The sequence below is a fragment of the Agelaius tricolor genome, unplaced genomic scaffold (genome assembly GCF_023055355.1).
Source record: "Agelaius tricolor isolate 1412-34295 unplaced genomic scaffold, bAgeTri1.0.p SCAF_28, whole genome shotgun sequence".
Taxonomy (NCBI): domain Eukaryota; kingdom Metazoa; phylum Chordata; class Aves; order Passeriformes; family Icteridae; genus Agelaius; species Agelaius tricolor.
The window spans coordinates 8,551,964-8,574,348 of NW_027269288.1; the positions used below are offsets into that span (position 1 = coordinate 8,551,964).

A 22,385-nucleotide genomic window follows, 5' to 3' on the forward strand; every position below is an offset into this window, starting at 1 on the left:
TTAATTAACATAATGATGTGTACAGCTGTTGTGTCAGAACTGTCTTTGCAGTTTTCCTACAGGTTTGGAGAATCCCGTGATGTGCCCCTCAAACCCTCTTTTGCTCACTGTTGTTTGTATGAAGGTGACAAAGATGGGGCTTTGTCTCCTGATGAGTGGTTAACAGCTCCCTGCCACAGCCTGGGTTTGATTTTTGGGTGTGGGGAAGGAAATAAGCTGTTTATCACTGACCTAATCCTAAACTCCTTGTCTTTCTTCATGCTACCTATTGTTCTGCTTCAGAGCAGGCAGAAGTCACCTCTACATTTCTTACTGTTTAATTCTTTAATGGCTCTACAGCTTTAAAGAGCTGGCTCTGAGTGTTAGGTCAGTGTGCACGTGTTAATTGTTAATTGTTCTGAGATTTGAGGAGATGTTGGGGGGTTCTGCTGATCTGGTGTGTGTTGGATTGGAAGGCACACACTGTTTAGTTTTAAAACAGTGCAGATCAGCATTTTGGAACTTGTTGATATATGTGGCTACCAGGATATTTCTGAGAGCCGGTGGCTGGTGAGAAAAGCAGCTGTGAATGAAGGCCGGGGGCAGAAATAGGTGCAGATCACTTGGATTGGGTTTTGTGAGCTCTAATGTTCTGGCCAAGATACCTATTCCCGCTCTAAAGTAACTTTTCTTTTCGCTTGAACCTTGTGTAGTTGAAGTGCCAGACTCAGTAAATGACACATGAGAGCACTGAGTAGTTCTGGTTTGTGTTTTAAAGGTGAATAAAATGAGAAGTGGTTTCTAAAGCAGGTAGTCCTGACCAGCAGGCGCCCTGATGCTCTGCCGGGGTGGATAGAAACATCCAGGAGCCTTACCTGGAACGACCAGCAGCCCCTGACAGCAGATTAATGTGCAAATCTTCATCAATGTGTGTAAAATCGTGTCAGGAGGGGACGGGGGGAGCAGGGCTGTGCCAGCAGAGCTGGATAATCCAAATTCGCGTCACCTGGACCTTGCTTAGCCTCGCTCCTTGTTTGGCTGCTGCTCCAGATCGTCAGAACACAGCACAGATTTCTCTGTACTGCAGGCTGGAAAAGCCTTTAATGATGTATCACTCCCAGATAAATAAAGGACCCATGAAATGCACACTATCAGAACAACGCCATGAAAAATAATGTCAGGCACCTTGGAATGAATCAGAGGGAAACCTGGTTTGTCATACTTCAGCTTTCTTAGCAGAAGTGAAACTCTTCTAAAAGAGTGGGCAAAAATAGTATTTATTCCAAAGTTTGCCTGGGGTAGTGAGTTCTGACCTTTGGATACAAAGTGAGAACAAATAGTGTTGAAAAATGTAAATGATTAAAACAAGCTGGCCTTCCCTAGGAAACATTTGTGTCAAGTTTATCCAAGAAAAGGGCTTGGTAATTGGATTAATGTTTTACTAGTGGAATAGATAGTGTTTGATTGTGATGTGTAGGTTCTCTCATAGTGTTTTTTTTTGTGTAATTGGTGTGTTTGGAATTCAGGCACTTTCTAATGTTAGCAGAAGTACAGAAGAAGTGGAGGCTGTAAATTCAGCATTAACGATGTAGCTGTGCTCTTCTCTGGGGAAGGAATGGCAAATTTTGAAAGGAAACTTGGTTTAATTAGTCTTCTGTGAATGGATATCACTTTCATTTTTGTAAGATGACAATACAGTGTGAAATAACAAATCTGGAATGTGGTAGTACTGGGACCTAAAAGTTTAGATACTTGCAGGTTTTTCATCCCTTATTTCCCCCTTTTTTTTAAAGTGAGCTGACTGTAAAAAGCTGTGATTAGGTAAACCTTTTACTGAAAGCAACCAATTTTGGTGTGGATAATTGCTGCGTCTGTAACACCAGTTTTGTACATGAAATCCATTTTGTCTTAAATGCTGATTTGAATTTTCTTGAGACTAGCAAGAAAAATTGCCTTGGTTTTGGCAGTGTTTCCTTGGTGGATTTGCTTATTTGTAGAGATCAGAATTACTCGTTCTTTTGAAATAAAACTGAAATTTTGCTAATAGGCAGTAAGTGTTCCAGCAGCATCTGCAGTTCTGCCCTTGCTGTGGAAAGTTCTCTTGCATTTCTGGTCCTGCCCACAGCAGGCTTTAAAGCCAGGCACAAATTGAACCTGTGGTTTTTGCTGTTGAGAAGTTTCCTGGCTTTGCTCAGTGCCTGATGAGCACGGTGAGATCAGTGTGGGGATGACTGAGCCATAACATGAGTCAATACAATTCAAGCACTTAAGGCTGGGGACTTTTTTCCCCGAGTTTGACATAGTAACAGATCCCTGCAGAATTTATTCTTCCAAGCAGTCAAAACACTCTGTATTTGCTCCTTTTCCTATTGAAATCTAACAAAGAAGCCAAAAATCAGATTTCCATTTCCTGGTAATAAAGCTATTCCTTCGAGATTAGAGCTGGGGATGGATTTTATATGTATATGGCAGTTCCTGCTTCATAATTGAATGTTCTTTGGTGTCTTGTGTGCTGATGTGTGAGAGTATCTGAGACAGAGCTGTGTTTAATATCAGACTTAAACTGGAGCCGCAGCCCGGGCTTGTAGTTGAAGCTGGTATTAAAGAGTTAAGAGCAGCCCGGGGTTATCAGGCTGTAGGGAAAGCGATTGCCCTTTCCCAGTGCAATAAAGCGGAGCGTGGAGATGGGTGCGGGCTGTTTGCACGTTCTGGTGCCTCTGGAGCGGGCACTGCATTGTCCCCTTTGTGCTGAGCTCGTCCTTTGCGCCTTCAGAGCATCTTCAGCGCTTGCCCCTCGCAGCTGGAGCGGTGCCGTCTGTTTGTGTGGGGCTTTTCCCATGCCGGGTTTCACCTGGGTCTGCTGCCCTGCCCGGGGAGCGCTCTGGGTTAAACTGAAGGCATGGAGGAGCTGCAGGGCTTTCACAGCATCACCCCTTGGCGTTCCTGTGCTCTGACAGAAGCTAAAGCGGGGTTTGGAAAAAACCAGTGCTGATGCTCAGTTTGTAACTCAGACAGCGAGTGACCAATGCTCCTGTGAAGTTTTTAAGATAAAAATAAAAATTAGGTTTTAGTCTTTAGTGCAAAAAATGAGATGTGTGGTTTGAATTACTGTAGTTTGTGACTATAATAATGTAAAAATAAATATAGCTGTGATTTTAAATCAAACTAGGCCTGATTTACCCTGGGGTTGGAGTTGCACTGGAATTCAGGAGGGTTGGGACCCCGTGTGTCAGGTCAGGTTTGTCCTCTGGTGCCTCTCTTTGCCCTATGTACAAAATGTACAACCTCCATGGGCTGGTAAAAGCTGCTCCTGTGCATTATTAGGGCATGGAGTCAGCAGCATAAATGGGAATGCAGCTAAGCATGCACATGCTGAACTTTAGACTGGGGCTTTTTTACCAAACACTGCTGGATAATGTTCTGCTCTGGCACAAAACCTGATTGGATCCATGGTTGTGGCTGGGCTCTTCTCTTCTCAGGGCTTGCTGTGGCATCTGAGGTGCAAAAGGTAAATATAAAAAATATAAAAAAAAAAAAAATAAAAATATATAAAATATAAAAAATAAAAATATAAGAAATATAAAAAATATAAAAATATTAAAATGTAACCCTTGTTCTGATCCCTCATGGGGGACTCCACAGTGGTTTAGGATTTCAGGAGGTGACAGAGCCCTGACAGGGAAATTGTTCAGTGCACATCCCAGTCTGAGTGCAGAGAGTTGCTGGGGATGGATTTCAAGTGCTGTGTGTCAGGTTAATAAAATTCAGGGCTTTTTCTGCTCCGTGGAGCCTCCCTGGGATGGATGTGGATCTGCTCTCATGGGACAGCCCTTCCATGGAAGTTAAAATGTTCTGCCTGTTCTTTTTGGGCACATAAACAAGTGCTTCAGCCCTGGAGAGATCAGGAGTAAAATAAATAATAAAAACTTCCTCCTGGTTATCCTATGGAGAGGGTTGAAATTTCCCTGCCTCTTCCAGCCTAAACGGTGCTTATGACAATTTCAGTTTATTTCTATTTTGAAGCATGATGTGTGAGGAAGATAGTGGTTATGTTAGGGGATTTTTTTTGGTCTAGATTTATATGGGGATTTTTTCTTAGAACTCTTGCTGTGGTTTTTGCTTTGTTTGGGGTTTTTGCTTTGATGTGTTGTTTTCTGGAGGTTTTGGTTTGGTGGGTTATTTTTTGTCCCCTCTCCAAAAAGACTGTTATGGGAGGGTTTTGTTAAAACTGAGCAGCAAGTGTGGAGTTATCCCTGTCTGGGATAATACAGAAATAATACACATAGCACTAGTGGGAAAGAATGGAAAAGTTTCTCACTTGGCTCTTGGGCTGAGAGCTTGAGAAATACTCTTCTAAAAGTTTCTCTTTTCTTGGTCTTATCCACACCATTAGATACTAAAAGGCTCTACATTACTTCTTATTTCATGTTTTGAATAAAAACCAGTAGATAACTCTGAGAACAGTTTTGAAATGTCACTTCCAGCCAAGTTCACTCTGATTCAAAGGCCAGCTCAGCATATGTGAGGAGCAGTCAGCAAGTAATAAATGTGAGCAGAGCCGTGTGTGTTATCTCAGGGGAGAGGCTGGAGGAGGCAGGAGCAAACTGCCTTAATCCCTCAAGTGCTGCCTGCATTTAATTAGCTCCCAGTTGCTTGGGCAACTGGCACCCAGTGAATTTTGCTGCAGTGTTTTGGAAGTAGCTCTGGGGTGGGGTTTGTGTTTCAGAACCCACTCCCTGCCAGGACATCCTCACTGCTCTTCTTCCCCTGCTCCTGCTCACGTGCAGGGATGGGAACTTCACAGGCAGGAGCCTTCAAAGCTGAGCTTTTACAGGGGAAAAAAAAAAAAACTTCAGTGCATCACATCCCTAATAAATCATGTAATTTGTTTTGCTGTCTTTGGCTGCTGAGGGATCACAGGTTTTCATTTGGAAGAACAAGGAGATATGGTAACCCCAGTTTGTTATTGTGGGAAGAAAAGAAGGTCTTGAAAGGCTTTCCTTGGCCAGAGGTGGATCAAACACTGCTCTGAACAGTTCATGGTGCTCTGCTCAGTCTGGTGTCTCCTCCACTACAGGCTGCAGGTTGCTTTATTAAACATTTCATGTTGTTTCAGAGCTGTTAGTGGTGTCTAACCTTAAAGCTTCACCTTGAAAATACAGTCAGGAGTTTCATATGGCTTCATTTCAGGAAAACAGCCTCCATTGGGAGGGTGTTTTCAGTAGGAGACATGGCTTCTGTGATCTTCATTTGCATGTCATGGAGTATTAGTGTGTCATTATGAGAACTGGGAAGGTTTTCCTTTTTTTTTTTTTTTTTCCAATTTTATTTATATTTATTATGTGTGCAAGACCACAAACCCAAACTGCTGCCTGAGGACCTGTGCCATGTCCTGGTTTTGCTGGTGCCAAGTGATGGGGTGTGGTGGTACCACAGCATGAACAAGGCCACCCATTTCCCGTGTAGCTTAGTGCTTATTTGCATTGGTTACTCTGTGCTTAATGGCTTAAGCTCTTACTCTGCAGCCTTGTTCTCTCAGCAGCTTACAAGATCAGCCCCAAATGCAGGATCCAGCTCGTGCTGCCCCAGCAGCTCCTGCCTGAGCCACCCTGCAGTTCAGAGCCCTGCCAGCAGAAATGATATTAATGTCTGAAGCGTGACCACAGCCAGAAGTTATTTCATGCAGTGTTAAAGTATTTCCTCTTGGTGTAGATTAGAAGCAGATTAATCACTCGGAGCATTTCTTAATATTTTTTTTTTCCCCTCTTCTCATGGAAGATGGGGCCAGTGGTGAAGGCCCTTGCAGTGGGTAGCTGGGCACTGATGGGGTCACTGCTGTAGCAGAGGTGTTGCTGTTTGAACATAATTTTATAGAGTTGAAACACCCAATCTGTGAGAGCTGACAGCTGGCCCTTTTTTAAAAAATACTCTTAATACTTAATATGAAAAAATAGTGCTTAAAATGTGCTCAGGAAGTGGTCTGGTTGTAGCCCAGGAGCAGTGATGTGGCTGCAAAGAAGGTGAATTTGTCAGTTGTCTTTGAAACCATGTTCTCTTTTTTTAGAAGGAACCTTTGTGACTTCCAGAAAAGCAAACCAGACTGAGGGGAAAAGGCTGTGAAAGTCAGTGCAGTGAGCAGCCACTGGGGGCCCTGGGGCACTGGAAATTGGGGTTGGTGGGGTTGGGCAGCGTGGGCTCCTTTGGGAAGCTCACCTCGGGCAGAGCGATGTGTGAGAGACTCTGAGATGCAGCTCTGGGGTGAAAATATGTTGGAAGTCAAAGGCTGACATTGACAGCTTTGGTTTCTCTCACTTAAGGTCATGCAGGAGCTCATATGATCCCTGGAAACACAGACCCTCTTTGCAAATACCTTTTAACACGTGTTTGGAGCCCTTCAGCAGGAGCCTGGGGGATGAGGAGCTCTTGGGTAGGGCTGCTGCTGGCCAAGTGCTTTTTCAGGGGTGTTCCTTTGTCTGACAAGTTTGTGCTTACTCCTCCTCCTTGCACAGGACAGTGTCTGTTTGCTTTTCAAATCATTTTCCTGCTGCCTCATGGCAGAACCTGCTCGTGCAGCAGAGATTACAGATCAGAGGTCAGCCTTGCCCCAGCCAGGTTTTACTGCTTTAAATACTGGATATTTCTGTGTCTGAGGTTTTACTGCTTGAAATTCTGGGTGTTTCTGTGTTTGAGGATTTACTGCTCTAAATGCTGGGTATTTGTGTTTTCTGTGCGTGCAGGAAAGGAAGCCAGGTGTAATTGAATCCATCTCAGTTGTTAAGGCTCTGAGCTGATGAGGAACAGGCTGCAGCCAGGCTCTAATGTGAGACAGGGCTCAGGCCTGCATTTCACACATGAATAAGCACACTTAATCTCCTGATTAGAGCAGCCAGGCTCTGCCCTGGGCTGGGCAGCAGCTCTGACGTCTGCTCTGTCATTAACCAAAATAAGCTGCTCCTTGGAGAAATGAGACCAATGGCTGAAATTAAAGGCAGCTTCTCCAGACAGAAATATCATCTGTCTTCATGCTTATGCATCAAGTGTTTTAAAACAGTGGGCAAGAAAAAGCGTCCTCTTAATATCTCTTGCTCATCCTGATAACCTTGTGCCATCCTCTGCCCTTTGGCTGGGAGCAGGATTGCTCTGTTTCCTCTGGTAGGGAATTTTATGGAGCATTTCAGTGGCACAGCTTTAGTCTTACAGATAGGCTCTAAATCTCAGGATGCTGCTTTCTTTAGAGAGAAATAGCTTTAATTATAGGCACGTTTCCCTGGGAGTGTCTGGCCAGGCAGCTCGTGGTGGAGCCCACCCTGCAGTTACTCTTCCCTTTTGAGAAGCTCAGATGCACAAGTGTGTCTGCAGTTAAATAAAACAGCTCATGTGGCTGAAGAGCAGAGGTTTTGCCTTTCCTGCTCAAAGGGGTTTTCCAAAAATAACCTGATCTAGTTCTCTTTGGGGTGATTTAAATAACTATAGTTTGAAGCTTTCTGGAGGATGAAAGGATTGCGGGGGGACAGCTGAGTGTTCAGCCATTTAAAAATGAAACATCCAGTGGGGGAAAGCTCAGCTAAAAACATGCAGGGAGGGACAGTTTGGTAGATATTTGTAGACATGTTCCAGAGATGGAGGCACCAAAATAAAATTTAGAATGGAGACTGGAATGAGTTGAGAGCTGGAGATGGGTCGCACTTGCAGGGCAGCAATGGGCTGGCTCTATAAACACACACAAAAGTGAGTGTGGTCAGTATCGTGCAGAATTCACTTTTGTCTTAAAAAACGTGACCTGCAGGCAGCAAAGGGTGATATCCTGGTGGCTTCAGTAATCAGGCATGCCATAAAACCAGGGCTGTTCTAAGAGGGACACGTGGTCCTGTTCCATGGAGGGATTCTCTCCTGTTACCATTGGCTTGGCTGTTACTGTGTGCCAGGAATTTCTCTTTATGCTTTGATTTCTTTGTTGGTATTTCCCAGATCTGAATTTACAGCACTTTGGAGTGTTTTTATTTCACCTATTTTAGTAACAATACTGCAGACTTCTCTTTTTTTGCCACAGACTTGCCTGTCAGGAAATCCATCTGCATGCTTTTTCAGGCTTTACCCTTGTTGCTTCTCAAAGTCTGTCTATCTGTTCAAAATAATCTGCTGTGTACAACAACAAGTTTTTGTTCGACTTTTTTTCCCCCCTGTTTTAAATGTTAAGCAACCTCATAATGCAGATGTTTTCGTGGTTCCAAATGACTTCAGGTTCCCCAGAGAATTGTTTTTGTTTTAACAGCAGCTTCTGCAGGTCCTATGGGTCTGTTCTCCCCTAACAGGGGAGTTATCCTGCAGTATAGGAGGGAGTTATCCCACATTATCTGGTCATTTTTTAAAGTTCTGGTTTTTAATGGTGTGATGGGATGGCTGCTCCACAATGCTCAGCCCTGTGTTGTGGTAATCACTTCCATTAAGGCTGAATGACTTCAGAGCAGGGTAAATACACTGCTCATATTTATTGTCTGTTTGCTGCCGTGTGTTGTGAGTACAGAGGCCATTAGAGCAGCTCTGGAATGACAGGAGGAGCTCGGAGCAGCCCCTTCAGGGCACGGATCAGTGCAGTGGGCTGGGAGTGAGGGCTGTGCCGCCCTCCTGCCCCTGCAGCTGGGCTCTCTCTGCTCCTGGCTCACCCCAGAGCCCCCTTGGGGATGGGCTGGAGCTGGGAAGGGTTTGGGGTGCTGTGTGTGTGTGTCACAGCCGGGTGACACCTGAGCAGCAGCCCCGTCCCTGTCCCTGTCCCAGTGAGTGTGCAGGCTGCCCTGCTGCTCCTGCCCTCCTCACCAGGCACTAATGGCACAGAAAGCCTGGCCAATTGATCTGCTCGTTTTGGCAGCGCAGAAACTTTCTAAGGCTGCATTGATTTTATGTTGCTGCTCTTGAGCCAGTGTGGAGAGAGAATGTGGCTTATTTGGGATGGCATTCCTTTCATGGCAGCCTGTGTGTGAAACTGTCTGAAGGCAGGTGGTGGCACTTCACTGCTGTGGATGTGGTGCAGAAAGTGCCCATCCATTTCTGGAGGAGGCAGGAGCTGATCTGTTCACTCCAACCCTCACTCCCAGCCCTTCAGTCTGCTCTGTGCTCAGAGCTGACTCCTGCAGAATTTCACTCCCAGTCCTCACTGAATTCCTGACCTCTCACAAATAGAAAGTTGTTCTGCTTGTCCTCCCTATGCCCATTAGAATAACACAAAGGGAGATGTTAATTCGCTGTCTTGGGTCCTTAAAAATCCTCAGGATTGCCTGGTATTCCCTGGCAGTTTCCTCCTGAGAGGGTGGCTGCAGACACAGCAATAACCTGGCCCTGTTCTCTCCTAAGTGCTGGGGTGTTTGTGCAGTGGGAAATCTTGCTTTGCCTGTTCCTTTGAGCTGTGCAGCATCAGGGTTGTGTTGAATAGAGGGCCTTAGGATCCTCTTTGAGGTGTCAGCCTGCCTGTCTGGAGTGTCCCTGGAGTGTCCCACAGCCCCTGGCCCTGGTGATGCCACCATGCCCAGCCAGGGCTGCGGCAGTGTGGCTGGAATGTGCAGGGGAGCTGAGCCCTGGCTCAGAAACGTGAGATCTGCTGTTGGCTGTGCTCGGGTCAGGCTGGGTAAACAGCAGAGGGGCAGGGGAGGTCAGTGCCTGTCATGGGAAACACCTGGGGCTGAGTGCCTGCAGTGGCAGAGACCTCCCAGCCCCGAGGGCTGGTGGAGCAGGGCTGCCCCTGCCCTGGGGACGGTGGGCACACAGCACAAGGGAGCAAACCCCCTTCAATTCATGCACTGGCAGGGCTCACAGGGCTGGGGAATGGAAAATGGAACTCACCCTGAGCCGTGCTGGCCACAGCCTGCCAGGGCTGGGTTTGTGTTATAAACTCCAAACAGGAGATAAGGGAAACACCTGATAAGAGGCACATCAATCACCGGAGAGACTCCTCAGGGCTTTTTAAGACTTGAAACAAATCTTTTTTTCCCAGGAGGGTCCCAGACTTGTCCCATTCCAGAATAGGCAGTGGGACCCCTTCAGCACCCACTGGGCACCAGTAGGATTGGCACAGAGGAGGAAAATGAACATTTTTACTGACTGGGGCATTCATGTTCTGGGGAAAATTCTGTGTGTGTGTCTGTGTACTGCTGGCAGGGAGAGATCTGTGTTCTGGCTCTGTGTGTGGTGGCTGGTTGGAAAATTCTGTAGGTAAACCCAGCAGGATCTGGATTTTCAACGTTGGGGTGAGTGTCTTTAGTACAATCTCACCCCAACAGTGAAAAATTGTCTAAGAACCGTGGGGTAAAACTCTTACTGTATTTCCTCTTCCTTTTTTCTTAATTTTGCCCCCTTTTCCCTGCCCTCCTCTGCTGGTGTCTGAGCTTGCCCTCAGCCTGCCCTGCTGGGTGTGCTGCTGGGAGATGATGATGGACCCTGGAGTGGGGAATATTCTGAGGGATGTCCCACATGAGCTCCTCATGCACTTGGTCCCTCTGAGTATCTGCAGCTCCCATTTGCTGTGGCGAGCAGGAGATAGGGGAGGAATGTGGGAGGAAGTTGATAACAGATGTTCCCAGCCTCCCCTGAGAGCTGGAGGTTAAAGGTGTGTGGCTGCCCCGCAGCTAATGAGCTTTAGCAGGGTGGAAATGCCCAAATTCCCCTGCTCTGAGCTGGGTCTGAGGGCCTGAGCTCCTGGATTCCTGGAGTTCAGCTCTGCTTCCATTCTAATTTGTGTCATTTTTCACAAATGATCTCAGGGCTTTTCTTAAAGGAGTTCTTAAAACCTTATAAATATATGGGGAAACCTTTATGGGCTGTTTTCTCTGTTTCCTTTTTTTTTTTTTTTGGTTTTTCTTTTTTTTTTTTGGGTTTTAATCCCTTGCACTTAAACTGAGTTAAAATTCTCCCTTGACATCAAAATTAGAAAAAGCTCTGTGGCAGGAACTCTAGCAGTGGCAGCACATAGTTCCTTTAATCTGGCATTTGCTGAAAACAGTGCCTTTTTATCTGGCAATATGAGACTAAAGGCTTACAGAAGAATGGTCCTGTTGTGTTTATTAAGACTGGTAACACATGACCAAACAAATCCTGTTAAAAGATTTATCTGTCTAGCTTAAATAAGAAAAAAGAGCTCTTCTCCATATTTTTAGCTGCCCTGCATTCTGAGATGCCTTCCTGTTACAGTCCCGTAGCATTTCTGGTGGAGTTGCTTTCACGTTGTCTTTAAAACCTGACTCTTTAATTCTGGTTAAGAGGTTTAAGTGCTTAACGTGCAGAGTGGTGCTCTATGTGCCTTTTGCTCTGGCAGGGGTTTCCAGGTGTGTGACCTGCTGTGGAGCAGGTCACTTGTGGGGGCAGCCATGTCCTCCTCTCCAGGCTGGGACTGGAGTGTGACAAGGGTTTTGTGGCTGTAAAAAGAGTCGAAACTTTAATTGGAACTAGATTGAAAATGCTGGGGGGTGGGTGTGGGGAAATGAACCAGGTGAATATGGGGTAATGATCAGTTGAAAATAATGGTTATGAACTTCTGCACTTGAGATTATTAGATGAAGTTAAAGGTTAAATCGTGCCTGCTGGATTTCTCCAAAATCCTGGTGGGAAATTCTTGCTTCCTCATCACTGGAAACCTGAGCATTTTAACAGGAATATCAACATCTGAATATGATGGGATGTGGTCAGTATCTGCATTTTCTGCTCCAAAGCAGAGAACAGGAGACTTTAGTGAGTAACTCTGCAAACACATTTTTGGCTCGTGTTTGATCTCTAAACAATTCAGGATAAAAAAGACCTTGCAAGTCTGACAGCAGAGTGGGTGGAGATCAAGAAAGTTATCCCAGAGTGCATTTAATAAACTTATTGAAATGGCCAGATCCTGAGGCTCCAGTTAGAAAACAACACCAAAAAGGTCTTGGGGTGTGATTGCAGTGAAATAAACTGCAGTCTTTCCTCAGGTTTTTCAACTTGCATTGAGCAAAATAAAGGACAGGGGCTGTTCTCCCTCTTCTTTGTATGGCACACTGAGCTGTTGTGATGTGATGGTTCCCTTTGAGCTTCCATGGCTTGTTCCTGGGATGGATTCCCCGTGGGGGAGAGTGAATTACCCAAGGCAGTGATTGCCCTGCAGCCCCTGGTGCTGTGCCCAGGCTGGGCTGGGGCGAGGGAGAGGAGCAGCTGCTTGGAGAACCAGCAGCTGCCAGGGAAAATGCCCAGAAAGCCAAGGGCCAGAGCTTGGCCAGCCCCACTGCAGATTTTAGCGCTGCCCTAATCCCAAATCCAGCACCTGTGTGATTGCTGCCCAGGGATGTGTGAGCCCAGGCTACTGCAGGGAGCAGAGAAAGCTCCCAGTGCTTCTGTGGTTTCTGGCATGGTGCTTTGGGCTCCTTTGTCCATTCCTCATTGCACAGAGAGTGGCACAAGTGCTCATTCCTCATTGCACAGAGAGTGGCACAAATGCTCATTCCTCGTTGCACAGAGAGTGGCACAAATGCTCATTTCTCATTGCACAGAGAGTGGCACAAGTGCTCATTTCTCATTGCACAGAGAGTGGCACAAATGCTCATTCCTCATTGCACAGAGAGTGGCACAAGTGCTCATTCCTCATTGCACACAGAGAGTGGCACAAGTGTTCCATTCCTCGTTGCACAGAGAGTGGCACAAATGCTCATTTCTCATTGCACAGAGAGTGGCACAAATGCTCATTCCTCGTTGCACAGAGAGTGGCACAAGTGCTCATTTCTCATTGCACAGAGAGTGGCACAAGTGCTCATTTCTCATTGCACAGAGAGTGGCACAAATGCTCATTTCTCATTGCACAGAGAGTGGCACAAATGCTCATTCCTCATTGCACAGAGAGTGGCACAAATGCTCATTCCTCGTTGCACACAGAGAGTGGCACAAATGCTCATTCCTCATTGCACAGAGAGTGGCACAAGTGCTCAGCCCACTCAGCAGCTGGAATGGTGAGTGGTGTTGAGTCAGCAGAGGAGTTTTCCTAGGGCTCACATTTTGGTAAAGAGTGATCAGGCAGCTTCCTGTTCTGTGGTGGGTGAAGAAGGAATGTGTGAGATGTGGATTTTTCCTGGTACAGCTCACTCTGAAAGTTCTGGAGTGCTTTATTCCTAGACAAAAGTAGTCAGTGCTTCATGGTGATGTTAGTTTAATCCTGCCAAATCTTTTGAAGTTGAGTATTTGGAGTGAAATCGACTTGGAAATGTGATATATTTATGTAGGAAAGCAGTGGCTGTGAAAATTATTTTTTATGGGATCCCTGAAATGGGAGCTGGGAGGAAAGTGGCCATTGGAGTGGAAATTTCACAGCTGAACAGGCTGAGCAAAGTGTGGCACACACTGCCTCTTGCACAGCCTTCCAGTAAATGAAATAATCTGAACGTGGTGTTTGTTTATTCAGCGTTACTCCTCTGTGCAGAACCGTGTTGTGCAAAGAAAATAAACCCAGGAAAAAGGATCCCCATAGCAATTGTAATGAAAGCACTGCAGGCTGGTGTGGAGTGCTTCACCCAGCAGGCTCCCAGGGTCTGCTGTGCTGGCAGCCTCAGGACAGGCCCCACTGCTGCAAACTGCTGCACTTGGCATTTGCTTTCTAATGAAAGTTTAGCAAGGAGCAGCCTGCTCTGGAATTGGGGCTTTCTCAGAGCTGTTTGCACAGCTCTGGCTCCTTGAGACTTACACAATACGAGGTGGAGCTCAGAGTGTTTTAGATGCAGGTAAAATAGGGATGCATTATCTGTCAGCTACTAATCAACTTTTTTATTTGTCCTTAAGACAGGAACTTTAAAATCATTTTTCCTTGAAGCTTAGAGGTGTGGGGAAGTTGCCACCTTCTTAGCTCTTCATCCTGAGGCTTCAAGGAGAAGCCCTGGAGCTGGCCAGGTTTTAAACTTGCTCCTTCTGTCATTTACTACCCATCCTCAATAATGAAATGGTGACTGATGGGGATTTTTTAAACTGGAGGTGATTTAAAGGGAAAAAAAAAATGGACATTTTGCACTTGCCAGTCCAAGGAAGGTGCTTGTGCTGCAGCTGTGCCACAAGAGGGGTGTGATCCTTTCACTGAGGTGATCTTTGTATGAGCAGCAATAGGAAAAACCCCAAGCTTTGCTGCTGGGGAATTCCCTCCCCTCTGGAACTGTAGGAGTTTTGTCCCTGAATCCCTGCAGGCTCTCAGCATTCCCTGGCAGGTCTCTGAGGTGTTCTCCCCTGCCATCAGTTCCATCACATGCCCTGGGAGCTGTCAGAGCTGCTGGGGGCACAGCAAACAGCATCATGTCCTACCTGCCTTCACTTCCTCCCCTGCCTTCACTTCCTCCCCTGCCTTCACTTCCTCCCCTGCCTTCACTTCCTCCCCTGCCTTCACTTCCTCCCCTGCCTTCATTTCCTCCCCTGCCTTCATTTCCTCCCCTGCCTTCATTTCCTCCCTGCCTTCATTTCCTCCCTGCCTTCATTTCCTCCCTGCCTTCATTTCCTCACCTGCCCTCATTTCCTATCTGCCTTCATTTCCTTCCTGAGGCCAGGCACAGCCTCACAGCAGCAGCAGCAATTTGTCTCTTCTGTTTGTCCCTCTTTTCTGTTTGTCCCTCTCTTCTGTTTGTCTCCTCTGCTGCTCCCTCTGCTCCAGGAGCAGCAGGGACAGGAACATTGAGGGCTGAGATCTCTGTAGGACTGAAGGAATTTCCAGTGCACGGGATCAGGGACTCCTCAGCTGACTTCTCAAAAATCAAACCAGCCTTTTCCCCTCTCTCTGATGTGGTTTCAAAAGCCTAATGCATGAGCAATCAATGTTCTCAGGTCCCTGCCTTTCAGACATCCTACACCGTGGGCTCATTCTGAGTTGCACCATGTAGTAGCTTCCTGGAAACTGAGGAACTGGATGTGGGCAGATTCAGCATTATTGGTGAATTAGGGAAAAAAAAAAAAGATAATTTACCTTTGTGAGTTGAATGCCTCCTTTTTGAAATATCCTCCTTTCATGAAAGGTCCTGTTTTTATATATGGAAAAGCAGATTTTGTTAGTGCTGTTGTAACTCCTGTGGTTTGGTTCGATTTCAATTAATTAATTCCTGTAATCTGTGGATTACAGGTTAGCTCTATTTTTGGCAAAGCAGGAAAGGGGCAGGACTTGCTAACAGATTGCCCTGGACGTGGCAGATGGCATCCCTTACCCTGCACCAGCTTTGTAGGGCATGGCTTGTGAGTGGTGCTGAGATGTGAAACAACACTGCCATTTGCTCAACTCCCTCATTTGCTTCCAGAGGAGAGCTGGGGACTCTTCCTCTTTGCACTTGTCCTCTCTTCAGTGTTTGATGGGGTTTGTTTTTGGCACTGGCATGCTCCCTGTTAGCTCCAGCTGTAGAGTGGTACCTGTTCTCAGTGGGCACTGCCCATCCCAGAAGTTATGATGTGTTTGCAGCCAGCTGAAGAATTTTTTTAAGGAATTGAGGGATCTTTTTTGAGGATGGAGGGAGCTTCAAACATTTCACAGAAATGGTAACTTCAGTGTCTGGAAGTCTTCAAAAGGCCTCTTTGTATTTTACTGCTTGTGCTTTCCACACCGAATTGCTTTAGGATGTGGGGTTTTGTTGGGTTTTAATTTTTATCTTAAGGAATTGAAGGAATTTGGAATACTAACATGGGCTTTTTCCCTCTTTTCTCTCCCCTCACCTCCTCAAGAACCTTTTTAAAACGCCGGGGTTGCTGGAGTGGTTGAATTTTTCCTGGCTTTGCGTGAGAAATTCAGAAGACTGAAGCCCAGGCTCACTGTCTACCTTTCACGGAGGCCCAGCCGTGAGAGGACAGAAGAAGGCACGTGGCGAATCATGACGGCGGACAAGGAGAAGGACAAAGAGAAGGAGAAGGACAGGGACAGGGACCGGGAGCGGGACAAGGAGCGCGACAAGCGGGACAAGGCGCGCGAGAGCGAGAGCTCGCGGCCCCGGCGCAGCTGCACCCTGGAGGGAGGCGCCAAGAACTACGCGGAGAGCGAGCACAGCGAGGACGAGGACAACGACAACAACAGTGCCACCACCGAGGAGTCGGCCAAGAAGAGCAAGAAGAAACCCCCCAAGAAGAAGTCGCGCTACGAGAGAACCGACAACGGCGAGATCACGTCCTTCATCACCGAGGATGACGTGGTGTACAGGCCTGGAGGTAAGGGGCAGCCTGAGGTGGCATCATGCTCCAATGGCATCATCCTAAAGCTGCATTGTCCTAAAGTGACATCATGCTTAAATGACATCATTTTCAAATTGCATTGGTCTCATTTGGTGCTGGCTCTGGTGGCCCAGGGCTGCTCAGGGTGCTCCTGGGAGCTGGAGTTATCCCTGTCCAGGGGACTCAGTGTGCTCCTGGGAGCTGGAGTTATCCCTGTCCTGGGAGCTCAGTGTGCTTATCCCTGTCCAGGGCTGCTCAGTGTGCTCCTGGGAGCTGGAATCACTCCTGTCCAGGGGACTCAGTGTGCTTATCCCTGTCCAGGGCTGCTCAGTGTGCTCCTGGGAGCTGGAATCATCCCTGTCCAGGGGACTCAGTGTGCTTATCCCTGTCCAGGGAGCTCAGTGTGCTCCTGGGAGCTGCAGTTACTCCAGTCTTGGGGGGCTCAGTGTGCTTATCCCTATCCAGGGCTGCTCAGTGTGCTCCTGGGGACTGGAATCACCCCTGTCCTGGGTACTGCTTCTGGGAGCTGGAATCACCCCTGTCCTGGGTGCTGCTCTTGGGAGCTGGAATTACCCCATCCTGGTGGGCTCAGTGTGCTCCTGGGAGCTGGAATCACCCCTGTCCTTGGGTGCTGCTCCTGGGAATTTGGAATTACCCCATCCTGGGGGGCTCAGTGTGCTCCTGGGAGCTGGAATCACCCTTGTCCTGGGTGCTGCTCCTGGGAGTTTGGAATTACCCCTTTTCTGGTGGCTCAGTGTGCTCCTGGGGACTGGAATTAGCCCATCCTGGGGAGGCTGCAGCCTTGCCCTTGCAGACACATGTGGGTGTGCAGGGAAAGCTCCTGGCTGCATCAGCACGCGCTGAGTGCCATCCTCCTCCTCCCACAGGAGCCCTGGGCACTCTGGTTTGCTCTTAGCTGGACCAGTGTTAGTCAGAACAGCTTCTCTCTGAAATGCCTCAGCTTCAGTTTCAGCTGATTTCATCCATCACTGCAAAGGAGCTGCTTTTGCCATGGTGTCAGGAATATTTGTTTTCCAGCAGGGGCAGCTGGGAGCCTGCGGAAGCGTCAGCTTTGGTGGCAATCTTATTTTCAGTGTCAGAGGAAGAAAAATAATTCAGAATCTGTTGAGAACAGCTGTTGTGTGGGCCCAGGAGTACAATGTGATACACTGGCTTTATTGCAAAAAGGTTTTGCTTAAAATGAAGATGGGAAATCAGTTTGTGGTGTCAATTTTATTCTGTAGGAGGATGGAGCAGTGGCTGTGGCTGATCCAGGGAAAGAGCAAGGAGAGCCAGACTGTTGGTGATAATGGGGATATTTTGTAGCTGTTCTATAACTTAAACCCCTGCTTATGAAATTTTACATTTTGTTAATAGTAATCAGCAGAAGAGATGTACCCTGGCATTGAAACTTTTCTGTTGTGTTGGCTCTTTGTGCTGTTGGAAAACATGTCTTGGAAACTGCTGAGAGTGAAGAGAACAAACATGAGCTGAGCCCTGGAGGGACCTGAGCATGGCTGGGACCTCAACTGAATACAACCATTTTTAAATTAGATTTTAAAGGGAATTTCTTGTCAGGAGTGAGATCTTGACTCCACATCCCTGTGCTGGGGCTGTTCTAAACCAATGTGAGCATCCATTGCAGAAGGAGCTCTTCCAGCTCCTTGCATACAGGGAGATGTATTTGTGGTTAAGGGTGAAAATTACAGAAATTCTAAGAGGGATTAGAGAGTTTAAATTAATGAGACACAGCAAGGATTACAGAGATGAAAATTAAAGGTGTGTGCAGAAGGGATAGCCATCTTCAGCTTCCATCTTCTGGGCTTTAAGGAGGGGAAATCCTTTCCAATCATTTGATTCTTTCTCTTAAGTGCTCTCATCTGACGTGGATGAAAGTTCAAGGTCTGCATTTCTTGGTTAAAATCTCATTCAGTGTTTACCCCATTGCTGTAGAGTACTTAATCCAGCACTTAATTCTGCTTTTTTTCCTGTGCTGAGCTCAGCAGCTGTATGGGAGTAATAGCAAATAAACTGTAAATAAACAGATAATCAAGATCATTGAATTTTTTTCAAGGGAAAGGTTTCACTGTATTGTTACCATGTAAATACTGCTCTTATTAATTTGCATAGATATAATGAATGCTGCACAGCTTTAAATAATGTATTAAAAAGAATTGAGCAGGGCTTAGACAACACTATGCAATTAATCTTCTCTACTTTGCTGGAAATCACACAGGCCTAGCCTAAAAGCTTGTTGGCCCAGTTCCCCATCTGTCCTCTCAGCTTCCACACCCTCCCTCCCATTTCCTTCCAAATCTGCTCTCTGGGGTTTTCCTTCTTCTTTCCATTGCAGTTCTCACCTTGCTGTTGTCACTTTGCCTGTTGGAGTAGCATTAATTTCTGTTGCACAGTGTGTATTCAAATTTGCTTTAGGCTTCCTTAGCCCAGGGAGATGGCAATGAAAGAGAGTTGTGCTAAAACTGAGAGTTGTTTTTTTTTTTCTCCTCTTGGATTTCACTTAGATCATTTAATGCTGATTTTCCTTCCATTTCCCATGCAGACTGATCCCTTCTATGTCCCTGGCTTCTGCCAAAATCCACCTGAGGAAGGGCTGTGATTGAATTAAGGCCACAGGATCGGTGCTGAGGATATTGTGGTGCTGTGGTTAGATCTGCCTTGGTTTGGCAGAGGAGGTGACTGTCACCTGCAGCTGGGGACAGCATTGCTTGCTCTGCCTTGCAGAGCCATTTAAAAGGATCTGCAGGAATTCAGGGATTTGTGGGGCTCTGTTTCTGCGGGGACGTCAGTGGCTGCACAAGCAGCAGGAGCTGAGGCAGGGGAAAGCAGCAACCCCTGGGGCTGGGCTCTGCTCATCAGTGGCACAGCTGAGCTCCCTCCCCTGGACACCTCTGTGTGCTGGGCTCTGCTCTCTGTCTGACCAGCAAGGGCACGGGAGGGGTCACTAGCAGGGAAATGGGAAATGCTGATGGTCTGTTTGCTTGAGGGTACACAATAAAGCCCATGCCCATGCTGATGAGGCACTGTGTGGGTCACGCTTTAGGGCAGTTAAGGAGCCCCACTTGGTGTTTGTGGTGGGCTTGGGAGCAGCAGGGCTCTCTCTCTGAGCTCTCTTGGTGTGCTTGAGGCTGTTCAGAATAAATCAACGAGGTCCTGTGGTGCAGTTCTGGTGCTGTTTGTCCTTGTGTCCCCCACACTGGCCATGAAGAGCTTTGGGAGAGGTGGGATTTCACAAGGGCATTTGTGAGACATCACTGAGGAGCACTGGGACACCCAGCAAAGTTTCCTGTGGCCCTAAAAGGGCAGGAAAAGCCTGTTAGGAGTGGCACATGTGCAGCAAAGCTTATCTGTGCTAGAGGAGGAGTTTCAGACTAACTGGTTATTGAATGAATTTCTTTTATCAGCCTGGATTCTTGTTCCCACCCCTCCTCCCTTTTCATGTGTTTAATTGAAAAAAAAACTCCAAGGCAGGAGGAGCCCCTGGCAGGAGGTGGGGCTGAGCAGCCACGGGGTCTTTGCTGGCCGTGTGGCATTTCTGGGGACACAGCTTGGTGTAAAAAGGTGTTTGCATTGTACAGATCTGTTAATGAAGCATGTGTGGGTGCACCTTACAAGGACAACTGTGCAGTGTTGTGGACATGCTTGAAAAGTGCAGGAAAATAATTGGTGTGGGAAATGATGTAGCTGGGGGCCTGAGCTGCAGAACAGTTGCTTTTATGAAATTGGGAACTGCAGAGTACAATTAGCTGTCATTAATTTTGTTGAATAGAAATATGTTCCATTTATTGTACAATCAGGAGCCAGGCTTGAATGAGTTTAAATAGATGAAATCTAAATTATACTGACAGTCCATTAAACAGCAGCAAAACCCCTTAAAGAAAATGGATTCACTATGATACCGGTTTATAATAAAATCATTTGCCAAATAAGAACTACAGTCCAGGCACTGGGAATACTCCTGTGAGCTTCAAATGAACACAGTAAATTGGTTGAGCCATTTATTGCAGAGAGGGCTCCAGCTCCTGTTCCCTGACAAGGAGCCAGCAGTGCTGCCTGAAATCTGCTCAGCAGGAAGTGCCCCTGAAAGATCAGCCTGGCAATTTGTGTGTTGTGAGGCACGTGGGGAGGAGAGGCTGGCACAGCCCCTGCCTGTGAGGGGGGATAAACATCTACCTGTGAGTGGGGACAGACAGCCCCTGGCTGTGAGTGGGGACAGACAGCCCCTGGCTGTGAGTGGGGATAAACATCTACCTGTGAGTGGGGACAGACAGCCCCTGGCTGTGGGTGGGGACAGACAGACAGCCCCTGCCTGTGAGTGGGGACAAACAGCCCCTGCCTGTGGGTGCCCAGCCCCTGCCTGTGAGTGGGGATGAGCATCCCCTGCCTGTGGGTGCCCAGCCCTTGCCTGTGGGTGCCCAGCCCCTGCCTATGGGTGCCCAGCCCCTGCCTGTGGGTGCCCAGCCCCTGCCTGTGGGTGGGGACAGACAGACAGCCCCTGCCTGTGAGTGGGGACAGACAGACAGCCCCTGCCTGTGGGTGCCCAGCCCCTGCCTGTGGGTGCCCAGCCCCTGCTGTGGGTGCCCAGCCCCTGCCTGTCCGTGGGGATGCTGCTGGAGCCCCAGCCTGTGTTTGGCACTGCCACCCCCCTGGCTGCCCTGTGGGTTTGTCACTGAGCCCCTTCCCAATGCATTGCTGCTGCTGCTGCTGCTGCAGGTTTGTCTCCATCCAGTGCTGACCTTTGTGTGCAAGGGTTTGGCTCTTCTCCTGAGCCTGGGGTGCAGGCAAGTTCACAGTTCAGCCTTTAAACCCACCGAGTGCTGTAAATGTTGATTCTGATCCTTTGGGAGGTACCTCTTGCTCATTAATGATCTGTGACTGCTGGCACCCTGCTCCTGATCCCATTTAACTGTTCTGGGGGGGCTGGCATTTAACCCTATTCACATTTAACTGTTCTGGGGGGGCTGGTATTTAACCCTACTCACATTTAACTGTTCTGGGGGGGCTGGCATTTAACCCTACTCACATTTAACTGTTCTGGGGGGGCTGGCATTTAACCCTATTCACATTTAACTGTTCTGGGGGGGCTGGCATTTAACCCTACTCACATTTAACTGTTCTGGGGGGGCTGAGGGGGGCTGGCATTTAACCTGGAGCACCCAGGAGGGTCCTGGGCCTCCCACTGGCTCTGTCTCAGAGCAGTTTCTGCAGAAGGGGCCAGGTCAGGGACTGGCACAGGGCTCTGGGACCACTGAGCCTTTTCATTTCAGGCACCAGGATGGAGGAATGTAAATATGCCTTAGTTCAGGAGTGTAAATATCCTTCCACTGCTGCTCCCACTGCTTGAGCTCAGGGTTTATCCATGTCTGTACACACATGCAGAGAGTGAGCTGTGGCTGTAAATATTCCTTAATTCAGGAGTGTAAATGTCCTTCCCCTGCTGGTCCCACAGCCTGATTTCAGGGTTTATCCATGTCTGTACACACGTGCAGAGGGAGCTGTGGCTGGTGAGGCCTGATGGGGAGGGATTGTGGATAATTCCTTGACAAAGGCTTTCCAGGAATATCCTCCCTGTGGAAGCGTGTGCTGTGCACAGAGCCCGTGGCTTTGTTCCTTGGATGATGGAAGTGTTGACTCATTAGGTGAAACATGAAAGGATTTAATTGTGAGGATGGCTGCTACAAAAACTGCAGCGTTTAGGCTGCTAAAGGTTCAGAAAATGGGGCTGGTTGGGGTGGTTTTCCAGGAGAATTTTTACATCCGTGCATTGAAGCTCTAATTTAAAAGCAGCTTTTAGTGTGGGAATATTAATGTAACCCTTCAGAAGTAGGGCACATCTGGTGAGGATCACAAGCCCAAAGGCAGAATGACTCTGTGCCATGTGTCAGGGAAATGCTTCATCTCCAGTGGGACGTTTGACACGAGATAGGGAAGTGAGCAATGCACTCCTGGCTCAGGCTGGCAGGGAATGCAGGGGCTCTGCAGGGCACTCAGCATTTCCTTACTCTGTTCTGCAAAGCTTATGGAAAACATTTTTATTTTTATTTTTATTTTTATTTTTATTTTTATTTTTATTTTTATTTTTATTTTTATTTTTATTTTAAATTTTATTTTAAATTTTAAATTTTAATTTTATTTTTATTTTTTAATTTTAATTTTTTTATTTTTATTTTTTATTTTTATTTTTTATTTTTATTTTTATTTTTATTAATTTTCTTTCAGAGCACTTG

At 47.2% G+C, this 22,385-nt stretch overlaps 1 protein-coding gene across 4 annotated transcripts in view; it reads left to right on the forward strand.

Annotated features, from left to right (window-relative positions):
• Positions 1 to 22,385, forward strand: part of RERE (arginine-glutamic acid dipeptide repeats) — a 165,775-nt gene that overhangs the window by 38,652 nt on the left and 104,738 nt on the right. For all 4 annotated transcript variants that reach the window (XM_071449389.1, XM_071449391.1, XM_071449388.1 and 1 more), the window contains exon 2: positions 15,661 to 16,137. In XM_071449389.1, coding sequence (XP_071305490.1) covers positions 15,807 to 16,137 — 331 coding nt within the window. In that variant the 5' untranslated portion in view covers positions 15,661 to 15,806. The remainder of the gene's footprint in view (positions 1 to 15,660; positions 16,138 to 22,385) is intronic.